At 46.2% G+C, this 20,760-nt stretch overlaps 1 protein-coding gene across 3 annotated transcripts in view; it reads right to left on the bottom strand.

Moving 5' to 3' along the window:
- The window catches only part of ANKRD22 (ankyrin repeat domain 22), a 38,794-nt gene that overhangs the window by 3,796 nt on the left and 14,238 nt on the right, over positions 1-20,760 (bottom strand). For 2 of the 3 annotated variants that reach the window (XM_053207762.1, XM_015079083.3), the window contains 5 exons: positions 19,749-19,872; positions 19,247-19,655; positions 5,650-5,841; positions 3,253-3,360; positions 914-991 (listed from right to left, as the gene is read on the bottom strand). In XM_053207762.1, the coding sequence (XP_053063737.1) occupies positions 914-991; positions 3,253-3,360; positions 5,650-5,841; positions 19,247-19,267 (399 nt within the window). In that variant the 5' untranslated portion in view covers positions 19,268-19,655; positions 19,749-19,872. The remainder of the gene's footprint in view (positions 1-913; positions 992-3,252; positions 3,361-5,649; positions 5,842-19,246; positions 19,656-19,748; positions 19,873-20,760) is intronic. The other variant, XM_015079084.3, reaches the window with a different exon arrangement.

The raw sequence follows: 20,760 nt of genomic DNA, 5'->3' as shown, positions 1-20,760 counted from the left end.
CTCAATAAACAATTGGGAATCCAAAATTTCATCCAATCAATATAAGCAAATAAAACGTCATACAAATAAACATCGGGCCCATTTATGATCATTTAAGGGAGGAAGAGGGGCGCAGGGTGTAAGGGTGAAAGGTGAGAACAAAACCTTATATTTAGTTAGAGACAGGAAGAGGTTCACTGCTGCTTGCTTATCACGCCCTCCGCGCCACTTGGGCTCTTTGACTTTGATCCTTATCCATGGAGTTTACAGGTGGGGACTCGCTTAAGGGTGGGTTGGGAGCTTGGCCACCGCAGCTGTTGTTCGTTGAGCATTTATTGCGTGCCAGGCACTCTGCTGAGCACCCTACATGAGTCTGCCTCGCAAGGTAGGTTCGTGGCTACCCTCACATTACAGGTGAGAAATTGAGAGTCCAATACGTGTATGACTTGTGAAAACGCCCACAGCAAAACATGAGAAGCTGGGGGCTGCCTGGGCGGCTCAGTCGGTTGAGCTTTTGACTTCGTTCGGCTCATGTCATGATCTCACAGTCTGAGGGTTCGAGCCCCACGTCGGGCTCTGTGCTGACAGCTCGGAGCCTGGAGCCTGCTTCTGATTCTGTGTCTCCCTCTCTCTCTGCCCCTTTCCCACTCGTCTCCCTCTCTCTCTCTCTCAAAATAAAAACATTTTAAAAAGTTCTAAAACTGTCCTCCAGTCCATAAAGATCCCTGTGAGTTTAGTGGCAGCATCTAACCAACCCCCAGCTCGCCTGACTAGCAGTGAAAACCGAAAGAAAGAAAAATGAAACGTAAAGAAAGATGAGGAACATGTAGACGTGTCTAGGAAAACAAAGCGAGTGACTCTGTAGGTGACAAATACTCTGCCCGCAAATACCATTCTGAATATCATTTCAAGGTGACTAAACGCACGAACTTACGCAGTCCGTGGCGTTCACGTCGATGCCAGCGTCGAGCAGCATTCGAACGAGAGCCTCGTTCTGCTTGGTCTTTGACACCTGTTACAAACAACACGTCAAGAGGAGGTTCACTGACAAGCATTTTCTCCATCGTGTGCCTGGACTATTCTATTCCACAGGGTTTATTTTAATCCCAACACCTCTGTGCATCTATGCATCTTTCTTAAAATCTCCCCGCCTCCTCACCCCATCCAGTACCAATCAGGTTCTCAGATTGTGGTCCTGAAGCAGCAGCGTGGGCACCTGGGAACTTAGAAATGCAAATTCGGGGGCCCCACGCCAGACCTGCCAAATCCTACTGAGGTTGGGGCCCAGGGACCGGTCTTTCCCTTCCTGGCTCAGAACCCACAGGCACTGTCCCATTGCTCTGAGGACAAAAGCAAACTTCCCAGCCTGTCCTGCAAGGCCCAATTTATTTTGGCCTTTGGTCCCTGCCGGCTCACCCCGCCCTGAATGTTCCTTCCACCTAGAAGCCTCTCCTCTCTTCTTCTATTTTCAAAAAACAATTTTTTAATTTTATTTTAGAGAGAGAGAGACAGAGAATCTAAGTGGGGAGAGGGGCAGAAGGGGAGAAGAGAATCCCAAACAGGTTCCAAGCAGAGCCCAACGTGGGGCTCGATCCCACAACCCTGGGATCATGACCTGAGCCAGAATCAAGAGTCGGACGCTTAACCAACTGAGCCACTCAAGAGCCCTGTTTTAAATTTTTTTTTTAAATCCATTTTTAGTATCCCAGCCCGAGCCCCTCTTCCTCCAGGAGGCTTTCCCTGACCTACCCGGCGAGGTGAAATCTCTCTCTGGGCTCTCGTGGCACTGATCACCTCCCTGTATTACCTACTTCAGAGTAATTTTACAGGCGTTTCTGCCGTAATTTATTACTGATGCGTTCTTCACTGCCCTCTAACGAACTCTTGCACGGACAGGACTCCATCTGTTTGGTTCATCTGTGCATCCCTCACACCCAGTGCCTGCACGTAGTAGGGCCCCAGCAAGAGTGTGCCAGGAGGTCGAACAAAGAAACAAAATGAACCAGACCCCTCAGAAATCCCCTTCTCCTACCCAGTTCCCCGAGACCCTGAGCACAGGACGGTTTGGGCGTCACCCCAACATCCCATTGCCAGGGGAGCACGGCAGTGCTGGCTGTCCCGGAGGTCAGCCCTTAGCCGTACAGGAAGCCCCACCCACTTTTCCTCCCTGGTTATACTTCCCTCCTCTGTCAACATCTACACTGCCTTTCTCTGCAGTGACACAGTCCTTCCTGGTCCCTTCCTCTGAAATTTCCTCCCCGGTCGCTTATGCCGTACATATCGCAACTGCACAGATTCAAGCCCCATGAATAAGTGCGAAAATGTGCATTAAGAGGCGCTTATTCATTCCAATTGGTATTTTTGCCAGGGCCTCTGGCTTTTAAACATCTGACCGTCTTAGAAAGCAGCACTGTGAGTCAACAAATTCGGAACGAGTCTTTCTAATCCCCCTTGCGATCCTTTTGAAAATAAACAGAAGATCTCTCACCGGCCCTGAAACTGCAACTGCCATGTACTAAACACACAAGTAATTTTTCGAGAACTTTTCCGGAGTATAAACAGAGTATGTGTTTATCAGTGACTTACAGTTTTCTTTTTCCCATAAATCGAAGCATCAAAATCAACACTATCATATCTAATTCTGTAACACTTAAATACCCAAGGAGGTAACAATGACACTTCCAACTGGCAGATTTTGTCCCGGAGCCCATGTTAGCAAAGACAACTAACTAACATCCACGGTCTGTTAGCTGCAAGGAGAAGGGAGCTTGGTCATTTAACGAGTAAGTGACACATGTGTTGAGTCATCTCTCAAAGGTGGAACCAGCCACTAGGGAACCAGACGGAAAAAAGGGAATGAGTCAGCACAGAGCTGGTGTTCTCTGGGGGGTAAAAAGAGGGAGGCACCTGGGTGGCTCAGTCGGTTGAGCGTCCGACTTCGGCTCAAGTCATGATCTCACAGTTCGTGGGTTCGAGCCCCACGTCGGGCTCTGTGCTGACAGCAGGAAGCCTGCTTGGAATTCTCTCTCTCCCTCTCTCTGCCCTTCCCTGCTCTCACTCTCGCTCTCTCTCTCCCCCTCTCAAAATAAATAAATGAAAAAAAAGAAAGAAAGAAAGAAAGAAAGAAAGAAAGAAAGAAAGAACGTTTTTAGATGCAAACCAAGAGTTCATTTTTGTTACTATTTCTTTATACATGACCGGCCCAGCAAAACCTGATGATTCATGCAGCTGATCTCCACGTTTGCCCTTTGGTCACACACACGGTGTACTCACCATGAGGAAATACCCAATAAGCATAACAGGCATTAAGAGGATAATGAGTAGGTAATCAAAGAAGGTGAATTTTTTCTTCACAGCATAATGCAAGCAGTTTCTCTGTTTCTGAAAATTAAGAAAAGGATTCCTCATTAATATTTGTCTCAAATTTCATATTTTCAGATTACTGTATCAAAAAGTTTAGTTTCTGGGGCGCCTGACGGGCTCGGTCGGTAGAGCGCGTGACTTCTGATGTCAGGGTTATGAGTCTGAGCCCCACATTGGGCAGTGGAACTTAATTAACCTTTAGAATATGTGCATTTTTCCATGCCTTTTAAAAATGGTAAACATAGACCTATAACGGCTTCATGACTTTCTACTGAATGGAGCTATTCTAGTTTATTTAACCAAACCCTATCTGTTGGACATTTCAAGTTTTTAGCTTTCTATTTTTATAAATTATACTGCCTGAACATCTCCATTCATAAGGCTTTGTCAACATTTCTAAATTTGTCTTTAGCCAAAGTTTCTCAAAGTATAATTGCTAACATGAAATGTGTGAATGCTTTTCGTATTGCGCTAAACTGTGCTCGGGTATAATAACCATTTAAACTTCCTTCCTGAGGCACCCGGGTGGCTCAGTCGGTTGGGCGTCCGACTTCGGCTCAGGTCCTGATCTCTCAGTCTGTGAATTCCAGCCCTACGTCGGGCTCTGTGCCGACAGCTTGGAGCCTGGAGCCTGCTTCGGATTCTGTGTCTCCCTCCCTCTCTGCCCCTCCTCCACTCGTTCCCTCTCTCTCTCTCTCTCTCAAAAATAAACATTAAAAAAATTTTAAACTTTCTTCCCGATCAACCCTTGATTTTCTTTTTTAATCCTGCTCACTCTGACAAGCCAAAAAAAGAGCGTATTTATGTTTTAATTTAATGTGCTCTCCAGAGAATTGATGGTCTCTATTAGGTGCATGCGTGTGAATTACCCACAGAGCTTTTTGTTTTATTTTCAGGCCTTTGTTTATAGGACTTCTGAAAATGACTCCTGAACATAGATTTAAGACACGAGAAGGCACCGGTTAAGTTATTAACGTGCAAAGATTAGTGTTTGGGAAAGATTAAATATTTAAAAACCATTAAAACTGTTTTCAAAATAGAAAATGTAAACCAAACCCTCCTTCTGATAAAGTCTCTGTTTATCTAACATATCCCTAAAGTCCTTCCCAAGATGTTCCTGATGCCAGAGGATCCCTGCAGGCTGGCTGAGGTTCTCCGCCTTCTCGGCCCCATCCCTGTGCTGTCCGACATCGCCTTCCCCCAGCTTCCAAATGAGCACGTCCCCCCGACAGAGGATGTGAACCCACAGACATCTGCCTTCGCCACTCCCACTCACCACAAGCCCACACACCTGGCCCTCCAGCTGTGTGCAAGGGAGACGGTGTCACGGTCCACGAGGCTGCATCGCTGTCACATTCGGTGCAGGCATGCCTTGCTTTTAAACCCAACCAAGCAAAAAATAGGAAGTACCAGCAAGAAGGCCCAGTAGCGATCCATTTGCTGATAATACGCGACTGCTCCAGAGGAGCTGGTGTTGATGCTGACTCGGAAGGGAGTAAGCGGGGCCCCGACAGGCTGTGTTTTCCTCACTCCGTGTATGTGAGTGGAAACAGAGCGCTCGTAAGTATGACAAATAATGACTTTTTATATTTACTGAGTGTACTTTAAATGCCGTCTTTACTCGGATGCAGACACTGGCCGTTCCAAGGTGCTCCGAAAGAGATGTTCGCAGCAATACACTTGTATTCTGCTCGTCCTTGATTCTGAGGGTTCCGTCAGCTAACACTGCATATTCAAGTACAATCTTTCTGCCTCTCTGTGTGGCTTCAAGGAGCCTCTGGTTCGTGACCTTGGTTCGTGACCTTGTTTGTCCTTGGCAAATACCTACCTGGCCTTCTTCAATCCTGAGCGAACAGTAGGATCTCCCGGAGAACATTGACCCAGTACATGAAATAGCATCACCAGGTCAGCATTTCTTTTCCAGGAAATCTTTCCCATTCCTTCTGGAATCATGAGGAGGAGGAGCAGGGAGAGGGAAGCAGGAAGGCAGGGAAAAGCATGAGGAGGAAGAGGAAAGGAAAGAGAGAGCTCTAACTAGTCAAATGAATGAATGAAGGAATGAATGAACCTTTCTTTTCAGAAGTACAAGGACATAATTAACCATAATTATCAACCTGCTGATTGAACTATGATTTATTTTGGCTCTTTAGCCTGATAGAATAGTATGTGTTAGTCCCTTTAAAGTAAAGAAAAAAAAAATTGGTATCAGGAGCTACAAGCAACGAGAAAATGGCACATCCTCGACTGCTAGGAGGAGAAAGGATTACCACAGTCAATTGCTGTCTCCACTCATGTGTCATGGCCTACCTGGTTTTTGAGGTTCACATCAGCATTTCTTTTCAAGAGGAAGGAAACGATTCTCAGGTGCCCCCGGCGGCAAGCACAGATCAGGGGGGTGTCTCCATTAAAGCTATCTTGCACATTGATACAGCTGCGGTCCTCTCTCACCCAGCGCCACACTTGACCAAAGTCGTTCTGATAGGCCGCCTGGCAGATGGGCTAAGAGGGGAAAACCACACGCAGGTCCTGAAATACCGGCATAATGAAGCCCCCGTAAGAGAGAAATCACCACCCGATAATTTAAAACTCAAGTCTTTCCCAATCGTGATACAGTAAAACCTTGGATTGCGAGTAACCTGTTCCATGAGGGTTCCACAAGACGAGCAAGAATTTCTGACAACTTTTCACTTGATAAAAGGGCGATGTCTTGCAATACGAGTCGTACATGACGCCGAATGTCACGTGATCACAACTGAGCCAATGGTTCTTGCAGTTCACTTTGAGAGACAACCGCTTTGGATTACAAGCATGTTTCTGGAACGAATTATGCTCGCAAAGCAAGGTTTTACTGTGTATCGCTTTGTACATGAGACTTTTGGTCTCCATTATGCCGAGCCTTAAATCTAGAACAAGCCCAAGTCCACGAGGAACCTCTCAACGATTTCCTGAATTGCTTGGCACACAGATGCGTTCATGGAATGAGTGAATAAGTGGAAGCAATATTGCACATTTAACTCCGCGGGGAAGAGTGTGCTCACGGATGGACGACGCCTGTCAGAGAGGCGGGATTTCACCAAATACAGAGTAGGTGCATCGGAGGAATTTAGGGCAGCACTAGATGATCAAACAAAGACATATGGCGCCCTGTGCTCCAGGAAACCAGCCCAGTGGAAAAGACCCATTTTAGACAAATAATACCTAAATAACAAATGACATCATTGATTGGATCCAATGCTTTTTATTTAGAAAGTGTCCTAAGGGGCTTTGCAAAGCATCATGGGAGCTTGACAGCAAGACCTAAGCTGACCTCCTCCCCTTGCTCACTTTCCCCCACCTCCTTCTGGACCTGTCTTGTGTTTTCAATGCTTCATATTTGGTTTCTTCCATCTGGGCCCCGCCCTTACTGCTTCCTCTGCACAAAACACCTTTCCCCCTCTCTGCTCACCTGGCCGCCTCTGGCCCATCCCTCGTGTCGTCACTTAAGTTTTACTTTACCCGGTCTTTCCTGACTCCAGCCCTGTTTCACAGCAACTGGCCTAACTGTCCACTCTTGTCTTAATTCTGTATAATCGCGCGCTGCAGGCCAGCACGAATCGGGAGGGGTTGAGGCAGCATTGAGTGCAGGAAGGCACTGGCTGCCAGCTTCGTGCGGATAGAGGCTATACTGTTCCACGTAATGTTTGAATTTATTCCATTCATACCCCCAGTATGTAACACAGCACTGGCACATGGTAGGCAAATACTAAATATTCTCAGACTGATTTTAATTAGAGAGTGTGAAAAAAAAAAAAGGCACTTAGAATCACACCTGGCATGCTCAATTTATGGAAATTATTATTACTGCTTATTCAATCGTTCTGTAATTTGGCGACAAGGTCAGACCTCTGCTGTGTCCCAGTCACAGTTGCCGGGGACAGGTGTACAAAATACTCTCAACCATGCAAAATGTACTTACCGGTTGGGAATATAGCGTGAGCACACACACACACACACACACACACACACACGTTCAACAATGAGAAAACAATGTTAAAGAAGCATAGATTGGGGGTAATGAGCACCAGCGAGAAAGCTGAGTGGTACGTTTGCTAAGCAATTCGTGTTTCTAACATAGCCAAATAATCATAATCAGTGAGCTTTTAAAAGTAAGATTTTTTTAAATGTTTATTTATTTTAGAGGGAGAACACGTGCATGCAAGCAGAGGAGGGGCAGAAAGAGAGAGAGGGAGGCAGAACCCCAAGAGGCTTTGCACTGTGAGCGCAGAGCCCCGATGCAGGGCTCAAACTCGCCAACTATGAGATCATGACCTGGGCCGAAATCAAGAGCTGGATGCTCAACCAACTGAGCCACCCAGGCGCCTCAAAAGTAAGATACTTTAAAAAAAATTGTTTTGACATTTATTTATTAAAAAAAATTTTTTTAACGTTTATTTATTTTTGAGAGAAAGAGACAGAGCATGAGCGGGAGAGGGGCAGAGAGAAAGGGAGACACAGAACTGGAAGGAGGCTCCGGGCTCTGAGCTGTCAGCACAGAGCCTGAAGCGGGGCTCGAACTCACAGACCGTGAGATCATGACCTGAGCCGAAGTCGGACGCTCAACTGACTGAGCCACCCAGGAGCCCCAATAGTAGGATACTTTTAAACCCAAGGCCCCGCTCACGAAAGAAACATCCCAGAGGCAAGTCAGCTCAATAGCAGATAAGAGGCAAAGTTCTGTGCCCCCAAAAGAAATGGGCATGATACAGGGGTCCAAAATGCAGTAGAAATGCCGAACCACACAACCCCCCTTCTGCTACCCTGAGGTCATCCGTGCCTAGGCCTCGTCACCAGCTGGGCTCAGCACCGTCTCCAGGTTCTGTGGGGCTGACATGCAAACGACCAGAGCATTCGAAAGGACGCGTTTGCTGTCAGCAAACTGGGTTATAGTCGTGATTGTGCAACTAGCCGCCTGGCGACCGTGGACAAATCTCTCCCCCTCGTGCATCTTGGTGTCCTCAGTCACGAGACAAAAGAATGAGGCAAACTTCCATTTCGTCGTCACACCCTGTGACTGCCACCCTCCAGTCTCTCCCCAGCCAACGCATCTGCCCCATCCACTTCGAGGTGGTGGGGAAGTCCTTTCGAAGCGCAAATACTACCCCACGGCGTTCAGCCCTTATCTTAGCAGTGGCGCCCAGCCACTTAGATCTCAACAACGAACAAAACAGAACGAAACACAACAGGCGATGCTGAGTCGCCAACTCTTAATTTTGCCAAGTAAATCCGTGAGAAGCAACATCATCATTTAGTAAAATAAAAGGCGTTTTAGCATACATGTAAGAGCAAAACTATTTTAACAAAATATACAAGGACACAGTCACAGAAGAGGGGAAAAAAAGCCATCTTTTATATGAGACAGATTTCGCTGTATGGAAAACCCTGCTTCTTTGTCTGTTTTTTTTCTTCTAATTTCACCGTAAATCGGTGCAAATTTGCCACAGATTACGACTCATCCTTTATAGGACTAGCATTTGGTAACTGATAGACCACCATACTGAACTTGAAAGCAGGTGGCTATAGAGTTCATTTCTTTCTTCTTAAGATTTTAAATTACAACATTAAAAATCCTGGCACATTTCATGCATTCATCTGGCTTCCCAATTTCTCTTAAAACATTTAAAGCTTTGACAACGCTGGGCCCACATTCCCATAGGACACCAAATAAAGCCCCCCTTGCGTGGGCTCTGCAAAATCTTCACTGAGAGTCCTCATCAGAAAGGAGGAAGGGACAAGTAGACAGTTTGCCTTCAAGAGACACCCGGTACCGCTGAGTTCTTCCTTAATCCCATTCAAGCGACCGTCCTTAAAACACCACCCCGATCTTATCTTTTGATCTTTCCTGAGCTGCCTATGTCCCAGGCACAGAGCTCCTGTATTTGAAAAGTAAAGTGCCATCCTGGTTCAGCTGGACCCCCAAGTGGCTGGTGGAGGGAACCACAGGAAGGGTTGGGCGCTGTTGTAAACTCCCAGACTCCACCAGGGGGCAGCTCAGGGTCATGAAAGCACCGACGGGGACCCAAGGGAAGTCCAATACAAAAGCTAGGGCCCAGAAAGAGGAAGAGGCTGTCCTTGTGCCTTGAGGGAAGAGTTATCGTGAATTCTGTTGGCCTCTGAAGTTTCTGGAACTTGGGGGATTCTGGGGGAGGAGGAAACCGGTGGAGACCTTGGGAGATAGTCATGATACTTCCATCCCCTGGTGCCCTTCTGCCCATCCTCACTGGCAAAGCACTAGTTCAGATCTTCGTTGTTGTCACCAAGACTGTTGCAAAACCGGTGGTTAACTGACCTTGCTTCCTCCTGTCTCCCCCTTCCAGCCCCCAGTCCGACCGCCAAAACGGCAGCTTCCTGTCACTTCCCTCCCGAAACGTTTGGTCACTTGATGACCCGCTGGGTTAGGATGCTGTCCTCGAGCTGACACACCATTCTTCGGATGTCCCAAATCCTGTCTTTCCAACTTCATCTCTTACCACCGCCTTCTCTGTACCCTTGATCTAAGTGAAGAAAGGCACGAGTATTACTAACAGCTATCTCCCCAGCTAGACTGTAAGCTCCGTGAAAGCAGGTACTGTGTCTGTACTAGAACATTCTATCCCCGGCATCCAGCATATGCCTGGCACACAGTAGGCATCCAATGTCTATTTGGTGAACAAGTAAGGGAATGAATGAGTCGTAATGTGATCTCCCCTTTATTGAGTCCTTCAGCCAGTTCATTTAACCCTCACACAACCCTCCAAGCAAAACCGTATGCCCCTTTTGATTTGGTGAGACTGAGGGAAGTTGCCTTCCGTGCCCATGGTTACACAGCTCATAACTAGCAGTGCCAGCAATGAAATCAAGGGGAATGACTACAGAATACATCCATTCTTCCGGCTCTAATTACTTCAGACAGTTTGAAAAACAGCCTTCAGAATGTCTTTTGGCTGCAAGACTTTGCATTTGAGATTATTTTGTGTTCCACTTGCACCCCAATTAAGCTACAGTCTACACTCTCAGGAGGCTGGTCTGTCCCCTTTCTGCCCTGATCAGCTGGTGTCCAAGCCTTCCCGGTTATGTATCCAGATTCTTCTCCAAACTGACCTAGATTTAGCAATATCTGCCAAGAGGTAGAGGAATAATGGTCAGAGAGGTTGTAGGAGAAAGCAGAAAAAGATTTGGTCCAGATGCAAAGAAGGAAAAGTTCCAAAATAGACGTAAGGGTATGAAGTGTAAGGAGAGACTCTGGATTTGATCATGAATAAGTATCCAAAGATCAACGTTCATAGAGTGACGGGGCAGGAGGCAGAACACGGGGGCCTGAGCACATGGTCTACAAGGAATCAGAGGGTGTGACTGGAGAGGAATTGTCGTCACTTTGGCAGTAAAAGCCAAGACAGAGCTCTTGGAGCACAGAGGGAGGCAGCAGGGTCTCGTCCTCGTTCCGCGCATCTGCAGGCAAAGTGCTATCGCATGGTCAGAAACGCGGGCTCTGGAAAGAAACTCTCTGGGTTCCAATCTCCACACTGCCACATAAGCGTACTGTTAGCTGGACAACTTACTTAGCCTCTTTGTGCTTTGTTCCCTTCTAGATTTAATAACCACATCTTCTTGGGGCACTTGGGTGGCTCAGTTGGTTAAGCATCCAACTCTCGATTTCGGCTCGGGTCATGATCTCATGGTCTGTGGGATCGAACCCCACATCAGGCTCTGTGCTGACAGCGTGGAGCCTCCCTTGGGATTCTCTGACTTCCTGTCTCTTTCTGCCCCCACCGCCCGCTTATGTGCACTCTTGCTCTCTCTCTCAAAATAAATAAATAGACGCTTTAAAAAATAATGGTAACCAAATCTTCTTTATCAGGTCACAGGAACGTGACTGCATAGATGAAACACTTAGCTCAGATCAGACCCATAATAACAAGCCCTCGATTAAGGTAAAGTACTCTTGTAATTATTTAAAACATGAGGAGCCAGGGAAGACGGGCAGAGGTGGTCATGAAAGGGAATGAACAGCAGTGGGAGCACTGGCCTTAAACAGGATGACAATCCGGGCTCTGAGCAAAGCACGGGAGGCAACTCAGGTGGTTGGGATAGAAAGAACGTTTTAGGTCGGTCAGACGTTTCGCCCAAAAAGCCTGAAGTTTTGATCTCCATGCTTTATGCCAATACGTATCTATCGTAAATAAAGAGGCATAGACAGATAACTCAACAAGCCACCATTACGTTTAACTAGATGAGGATAGTAACATAGGAGACAAGACTGAGACAAGGATAGAAGAGGTTCTGGAACCTGGCGGGGAAGATCTGGGACAGCCATCATGAAAAGCGCTGCATGAGAGGAACAAAAAACGTGAAATCGCTTGAAGCGTCGGGTTATGTAGAAACGCGTTAGACTCCCAGACAGCTTTACAATTCTCCTCAGCACATCTGTCGTCAGGGAGGGGTGGGGAAAGTGACAGGGACAAAGAACGCAGGTTAGCAAACAGGTCTGTCAGGCAAGGCCTTGGGAGGAGCAGCTCACCCTGGGATACAGACCGAATGGATGACATATGGAAGCCAGGTGGAGCCTGATGGACTTGGAAAAAGAGACAAGCAGATAGAAACTCGAAGGAGGATGAGAGCAGAGTCAGCACATGTGATCTAGTGGGAAATGGGACCAGTTACGGAGTTGGCATAGGAGGCAGAGTCACCGAATCCTACCTGTTGCAGACTGGGCTTCGTCCCTAGAAGTCACGAGCAGTCATGTTGGGTGGTTGATTTGGAGCAGAGGCAGAGGTCCGGAGAAGAGAGGGAATGCTTGGGGGTGTGGAGGTCACTGCAGATGACCCCAGGGAACAGAAAGAAAGGGGAAATTGTGCTCTGGAATCAAGGGAGGTAAGGGTGGGCCCTTGGAGGAGGGTGGGCAAAAGTGAGAAAATAGAGAAAAGGGCACGAGCAAAGACTTCAAGCCATTGTCATACAACAATAATGGTGAACAAGAAAGAAACAGATCGAAGGAGAGACTGCCACAAGAATTCAGTGGACATGCAGGGGGAGGTGGAAAGGAGGAGACGGAAGGGAAGGAAGAGAAGGGTATGTACCAAGAGTGTGTGTGAGTTCACATCCACTGACTTGTGGGGATGGCGTCCCCTGGAGTTGGGCTCCGTGCAACCTGGAACACTGAGGCACAGCGTGAAGGGAGCACGCTAGTGAACGGACTTTCCTCTCCCATCTCATCCTTCCCAGCTAGTTCAGGAACATTCCACGTCCATTTCTGTATTGTCTGCACTTGGTTGTGAGTGTACGGCTGGCTCTCTTCCAGGATAAATCATGTCTCAGCCCACACATCACCTCTTCAGACAGGCTTCCCTGACCACTGGCCATCCGTCCCCCAGCCCAGGTATGGTCCATCACATCACCTTGTTTTAATTTGCGTCTATTTAATTTGCGTGATTTTTTAAATTTGCGTCCATTATTACGGAGATTGAGCTTAATGTTCCCCATTTCCTAAGAGAGTGAGGTGGCCATGATTTTTGCCGTGTTCAAAGCCCCTCAATTGTTCTTCCCCCTATTCTGGCCTCTCTTTCAGTCCAACGGCCTCGCTCCCACCTTAGCTACCTGCTTGCCACCGTTGTGACTTCCCAGTTGCACTATGGGTCCCTCAAAGCCCACTTCATGGCTCACGTCCAAGGAACCTCCTTGATCTGTCCTACCGAGAGCATGAACCACACAGCGCCTCACTCTGCTCACTGGCTTTTTCCTGCGTGTTAAGTCCGGTCCCTCTAACCAGACTGTAGCCTTGATGTGAGAACCAGTGGTTCTCAACCCTGACTAAGCATTAGGGCCCTTTTAAAAAAATTTTTTTTAACGTTTATTTATTTTTGAGACAGAGAGAGACAGAGCAGGAACGGGGGAGGGTCAGAGAGAGGGAGACACAGAATCTGAAACAGGCTCCAGGCTCTGAGCTGTCAGCACAGAGCCCGACGCGGGGCTCGAACTCACGGACCGCGAGATCATGACCTGAGCCGAAGTCAGCCACTTAACCGACTGAGCCACCCAGGCGCCCCTAGGGCCCTTTTAAAGTACAGGCCCGGGTCCCATCACTAGCCAACCGAATTAGAATCTAGGGAAGAGGGTACGGCGAGTAAGGCGGGGGTATTAGTGTTATTTTAAAAAGTTCCCTGGGTGTTTCTAAGGCATAGAGAGGGTTGGGAACCACTGCAGAGGTGAAAGAAAGGAGCCCCATAATAAAGGTAACCCTTAATGAAACACAGCAACTCTTACACTGATGTTCGTTAAGGAGCATCAGAAACTCAGGAAACTTGACACATCAGGGACCACTTTTTGTGCACTTTCGTCTCGCCATGTGCCTGGTTTTAAAAATACCCCAAGGGCACCTGGGTGGCTCAGGGGGTTCAGTGTCCAACTCTTGATTTCTGCTCAGGTCATGATGTCAGGAGATCGAGCCCTGCGTTGGGCTCGGAGTTGGGTGTGGAGCCTGCTTAAGATTCTCTCTCTCCCTCTGCTCCTCCCCAGCTCATGCTTTCTCTCTCTAGTTCAAACTAACTAACTAGATAGATAGGTAGATAGGTAGATAGATAGATAGATAGATAGATAGATAGATAGATAATAAAAAGACTCCCAAACTTGGTGCTAGAACCCCGCCCCTGCCCACTTTGTATCTCACTCTCCTAGGGCCTAAAATTTAAGAAGTGTCTCTGGGGAGCTCATGACACGTTCAGCAGGTAAATGATCCACTAAAATATTCTATGTGTATCATTTACAGAATCATGTTGGACACCAATCCCAGTGGCGGAGACATCACAGCTGGGAAATACTTGGTGTTATTTTAACCACGTAGCAATACCTGAGGTGCGTGCACCATTACCAGTGTCTCTAAGAGCCACACGTGCCCCCAGCCCCACTTTCACCGTGGTGAAAATTCTCCTACAGAGTAATGGAACTTCGCTGGTTCCCAGTGTAGGGAAAGAGCTCGTGGAACTCTGCCTGCTCTCCAGAGGACTCGGTCAGTTGTTGATTAACCATCTCCGCGCTGAAGCTCCACACCATGTGAGAGGTTTCATAACAATTTCTAAGAAGGATTTGTGCTTTTTGAAGCAAAATGATTCAGGTAAGGAGCCTGGGCGCACTGATGAAATGTCTTCTCGGGAAACAAAAGAAGATGGGGGCGCCTGGGTGAGTTAAGCATCTGACTTCTGCTCAGGTCACGATCTCGCGGTTCGTGAGTTCAAGTCCCACTTCTGGGAACACGAGCCCCACTTCGGGTAAAACATGAGTCCCATTATTTTGGGGTGAGCCCTGCTTCTCTCTCTCTCTCTCTCTCTCTCTCTCTCTCTCTCCCTCCCTCACAGGATTTTCTCTCTCTCTCTCTCTGCCCCTCACTCACTTGTACTCCCCCCCCACCAAAAAAAGAAAAAAAATGGGATGCCTAGGTGGCTCAGTCTGTTGAGCATCTGGCCCTTGATATAGGCTCAGGTTGTGATCTCGCAGTTGTGGGATCGAGCCCCACGTTGGGCTCTGCGCTGAGCATGGAGTCTGCTCGGAATTCTCTCTCTCCCTCTCTCTCCGTCCCTCCCCTGCTGGAGTGCTCTCTCTGTCTCTGTCTCTCTCAAAATAAATTAATTTTAAAAAAGAGAGAGAAAACAAGACAGTTTTTTTTTCCTTTCCAGATTAACTAATCTTAGGGAACAGTATTGAAGGGTCCATTTATTTGTACAATTAATCTCAAGCCTTTCTTTCTGATGGCTCATTTTGTCACATGCTGGAATTTGGAAATTTCTTAACAAATTCTGTCTGGAAGGCAAATAAAAAAGCATAGGGTTGGTTTTTTTATTTTCAAGGTTGACCTAGGCCCATGTAGCTTTTATGTAACATGAAGGAAAGTTCCAGAAGTGGTTGGATTGTAAAGAAGACTAGCAATGAGGAGAAATGGAGGCAGAGCATGGTTATCTGTTTTGCATTCTTTCTCCAACAAGGTCTCCTTGAGAGTATGTTGTCTTTACTGCTGGAAGACTAATGGGGCCCCACTGCTGGGCATCAGACCTGAGAAGCTCTGAGGTCAGTGATGACAAGAAGGAGAGAGCAAGAAAGCCTTTTCCCCCAACGAGGAGGAGAAAAGGTGAGTTCTCGCTGCCGGGATCGAGCAGATCAGAAGCCCAGATACCTTCCTACCACCTCAGACCACCCAAGAGGTGAGTGCCAAGCCCAGAGGAAGCAGGAACGTCACCCTTACAGCCTCCTGGGGGCTGGGACCTTGTCAAACAATGGCCACCCAAGGGTAAGGAGGACCACGCTGGAGTTACTGGCGGTAATATACAAATATACTGCAGCACATACAACTACGGAGGCATTACGCTACGCACCCGAAACTAATATAATGTTACGTCAATTATTCTTCAATAGATGTATACATATATGCAGTGTAGGCACCCCAAAATACACCCCGGGCATAATGGTTATTCTGAGCTGAAGGCAACAGAGAAGAAGCAGATACAAGGAAAGTTCTCTGCCTTCCTCCCAGTTACTTAAAAGCATGATATAACTTTGTGAAGGGGTTCCCCTCCCCTCTCTGCCAAGAAGGACAAAAGTTACCCTTGCCAGCCCAGAGAAGGCACCAAAGGAAGAGATATAATAACATTTACTCAGCAGCCCTTGCCTTCCATTAGCTCCCCCATATATCTGCCTTCCACAGTTTGCCACCCTAAGAAATCAAAGTCCTTCTGCTGTGTCTGATAGCTCCTCTGAAAATATGTGGTCCTTTTGTCGAGACGGTGTAAGCGTCCCAGTTCTGATCACCCCTTTGAGTTACTCATCACTGGGTGCTCCCGTATGTGCTTTGATTAAGAGACACTTATCATGATGAGCACTGAATGAGGTATAGAATTATTGAGTCACTATATTGTACACCTGAAACTAATATGACACTGTGTGGTAACTACATTGGAATTTAAATGTTTTTAAAAAGTATAGGACCAGGGAATGAATGGGGAAAACTGGTCGGCTCTCGTCCTGTTCTCATTCGGTGGTTTGCATTCTTTACGCCTTAGGAAACGTAGAAGGAAACTGGCACAAGGCCAAAGCGACTGGCACCTACATGACAGATGAGGACATCGTGTCTACACATTTGAGGAATTACTTCAGAGCTTCTCACCGTCTCTAAAATCAGAGGTGGGGGAGTCTCACAGAGAGACTGCCTCAGAACACCAGAGGATAAGACTAAGTTAGGTTGTTGTCTTTTCCATTCACCTGTAATTCCCACGTGCAACTACAGTTCCAGCTTCCGGAAAACAAGCTAAGCCTTCTTCTCATCTAAAAGCACCCACTTCTAGGGGCGCCTGGGTGGCTCAGTAGGTTGAGCGTCGTCCAACTTCCGCTCAGGTCATGATCTCACGGTCCATGGGTTCGAACCCTGCATCGGGCTCTGCGCTGACAGCTCAGAGCCTGGAGCCTGCTTCGGATTCGGGGTCTCCCTCTCTCTCTACCCCTCCCCCCTCTTTGTTTCTCTCTCTCTCAAAAATAAATACACATTAAAAAATATTTCCAAGGACCCACTTCTCTTCAGGCTCTCTGACCCACTACCCTGGGACATCATCGCTCAGTCAACTGAAAATGCAAAGTGTCTAAAGCCAGCAGTCAAACCAGAGTCCCTTCAGCAGAGCTCAGTAAGAGCACCCTCACACCAGATGAGTACCTCCCAGGGTCAAGGCTGCTGGCGAGTAAGGAGAAAGCAGAATACACACCTCTTTTCCGGAAACAGCATCCTTGGTACAGCGACACTATGGAAGATCTAACACTTACTCCTCATAGGAACCTGCTACTCAAGCTAGTTTTACCACTGCCTTTACTATCCTCGTGGTGGCTACGTTCACCTTAAAAACAAACCACAAAAACCAAGTCGGTATCAATGGGGAATCCTGCAAATTGAGAAACTCTTTGCCAAAAGGGTGGGCAACTCTCTTCTCTCTGAAAACGGTGAACCTCCCAGGTGCTCACACGTTTCATACTGCTGTTACTAGAGTTAGTGAACAAGTGTGCGCAGTCAGACGGAAGGGCCTAGAATCTACGTCCACCTGTGATATGGAGTCGCGTGGCCATCACGTCTATTTCAACACTACCTTACACTATCTTGGATCCGATACTAATTATGAGCTTTGAATAATTACCTATGAGCATCTAGGCATGTTGGGAATTTTTAGAGGTGCGTGTGTATGTGTGTGTTTGCACATGGGGTGTCGGATTTGTCTTTAAATATCATAGTACATCCCAAGTTGCTTTGTCCTCCATACATCTGAAAAGTGAAACATGTATTCCACTTCTGGGGATATTCTCATTGACCCTGAAGGGGCCCAGGGTAAGTCTCCCCCAGAGTATGCCACTTTGGCACATGAAGTCTTATTTTGAGCTAGAGGCAGTCAAGATCCAGTAGACTCAAGAGAAACAATATATGTGGTGTTCCCATACATACAAAATCAAATTTGATTTTCTCCTGTTAATCTGTCTCATGCCAATTTAGTTCTTAGACCAACCAGAAGAAATTTTGTAGAGGGAAAACTTTTCCCCCAACAATGCTTATAAATAATTCTTCATATCTTGCCTTGACTCAACTACTTGCCAGATCAACACCCGATAAACAAACAATATGCACTGCACAGGAAGAAGACTTTTTTTTTTTAACGTACTTGGTCTCAGGACCATGATCACAACCTGGCTGCTTAAAGTGTGGTCCAGGGACCAACAATACAAGCATCAAGGAATTGAAATGCATAATCTTCACCCCCACCCAAACCTACAGAACCACAATCTGCATTGAAACCAGAGCTTGGGTGATCGGTCCTCACATTAAAATTTGAAAAGCACTAGCCTAGAGCAGTGTTTCTCCCAAGGGAGGTAAATTGCTCCTCTCCCTGAGAATCACTGGGTTGCCCCCCTAAAAAGTAAGTTTCTCCATTCTACCACAGTGAGTGACGCAATTTCTCAAACTTTAGATTGCCTAAATCTAATGCTTAAACTAATCAACGAGTACATTTACTATGAAGACACACACACACACACACACACACACACACACACACGGCATTGGAAAAAGTTGCAAACGCAGAGAAACTGCCTTTAGTAGAAGAACCACCCGAGAAGGTTCTGTTGAGCATTTGTAATGAAATGCAGAACAACTGGTTAATTGTGTTAGAGAGGAAAGGGAGTAAATTGTGAATAATGACATCGTTACTCTAGTTCATACATTACGTGTACTCCTTTGAAACATTATTTAAAAATTTATTTGATTCTAATAGGTTACTTTCAATACAGGGGAAAGAAAGCGTTTTTGTATCCATCAGATATGAAAAGAAAAAACTCAAAGTGCCAAAAAATATATATTCTGCATTTGTCCCTCTTTTATACAGGGATAATCTTTACTTATAATCGCTGGTAGTGATTTTCTTTTCAAATACCAAGTTGAAAAATGTCAGTCCGTCCCTGCTTTTCCACAGAAGAGTCAGTCTACTTTTGTATGTTTAGAAAATCCAGTGGGGCGCAATTTTCACTTTTCCTCTGGATGTTTGACATCAGAAAACATGACTCTGTTAATTCCATTTTCCTAAGTCCCTGCAAGATCCAAATTACCCCCACAAACATCATCTAGACATCGGGACATATATATATACTGTATAACTCTCTACTTACACCTAGCTCGAGTTGTAGAATTACAAAATGATTTACCTCATAATATTAAGTGTATTAAAAAGATTAACGCCCAAGACTTCGTTTTGACTTCACACTCTCACGGAAAGCTACGCAGAAGAAAAGGAGACATTTTCACAGGAACGGGAAATTACATTTGAAAAGCAAGAGCAATTTTTAACACCTTTGGAATCTTACTTCCAGAAAGGTCACATACCTCAGAGTATAGGATTCCCATGCTGGCCCTCCACAGATTTGCGTCACCCCCACAGCTTCTTGAATCTTCCGGAGGTATTTCTGATTCACATAAAATCCGTCCCGGCCCAGAGAAAGGTCTCTAGAAGTCAAGGCTGGTGGCAAGTCCTTTCTTCCCACACTTGTGAACGTTCATACTGGCAATTCAGTCAGCCGCACACCTTCTAGAGAACCCAGCCCAGGGAAACACCGGCATTGGTTTACAGCGTAATGACCCCAGTGTGTCTCATCTGATGTTACAACCCTGGGGAACCGGTTTCTGAGTCATATTTGCTCTTCCAGTACTGACATGTGGGAAGACGGGAGCAAAGTCAAGAGTGAAAGGGAAGTTCTCACCCCAACAGGAAGGACTCAGGGCTCAACATGGGGTACTGTGGGAAAAAAGTAGGATACTGTGTTTAAGACATTAACTGAAATCTGGTTTTCAGTGGCTATTGAGAAAGGCTAGGGATGGCCAAACTCACTTGTTAGAACACATATGTCTGCCACGGGCTTGACTTTGATGAAAAATAATCTTCAAGAACTGTCACCATGGACTATTTGCGATCTTTCAGCACAGATAAGGTTAATTTTTTTTCTTTGATGTTCCTGATTAATATAAACAAATTAAAATAATAAGTCAAGTGACAGATGAAGGTCAATTTTTAAGCCATATTATTTTACATACATGAATGTGTTCACTTCCTTTTTTTTTTTAAGTTTTTATATTTATGTATTTTTGAGAGACAGAGTGAGACAAAGTGAGACAAAGTGAGACCGGGGGAGGGGCAGAGAGAGGGAGACACAGGATTAGAAACAGGGTCCAGGCTCTGAGCTGTCAGCACGGAGCCCGACGCGGGGCTCGAACCCACAGACTGTGAGATCATGACCTGAGCCGAACTCGGACACTCAACCGACTGAGCCACCCAGGAGCCCCGAATGTGTTCACTTTCAAAGGCATATCTTTGAGTAAAGCTTGAGCAACTCAGATTGAAAAAACTAACCTCTTTGAAGAATCAGTCCCATTTATATCATAGTTAATTAAATTATCTCTAAATGTTTAAACTACACTTAGAGTATTACTCTATATATTTTTAATGTTTATTTATTTTTGAGAGACAGAGCATGAGTGGGGGAGGGGCAGAGAGAGAGGGAGACACAGAATCTGAAGCAGGCTCCAGGCTCTGAGCTGTCAGCACAGAACCTGACGCGGGGCTCGAACCCACGGACTGTGAGATCATGACCTGAGCTGAAGTCGGACGCTCAACCGACTGAGCCACCCAGGCGGCCCAGTATCACTATATTTAATTTTCTTTTGTAAACACTTCAGTTCTGAACCTAACAATTAATACTTTCCCAGCTAAATGGTCTTATAAATGTAATAAACTGACTATCATAATAAGTATTAAGTTGTCTTAAATAGTCTAATACTGTTTATATATTCAGCCAAATATTTTATAATATTCAATTTTAAAATTATCTATTTTAAATGAGTCT

This window comes from Acinonyx jubatus, chromosome D2, assembly GCF_027475565.1.
Source record: "Acinonyx jubatus isolate Ajub_Pintada_27869175 chromosome D2, VMU_Ajub_asm_v1.0, whole genome shotgun sequence".
NCBI lineage: Eukaryota > Metazoa > Chordata > Mammalia > Carnivora > Felidae > Acinonyx > Acinonyx jubatus.
The sequence above is the reverse complement of the archived record's forward strand: the minus strand, read 5'-3'. Positions and strand labels throughout refer to the sequence as shown.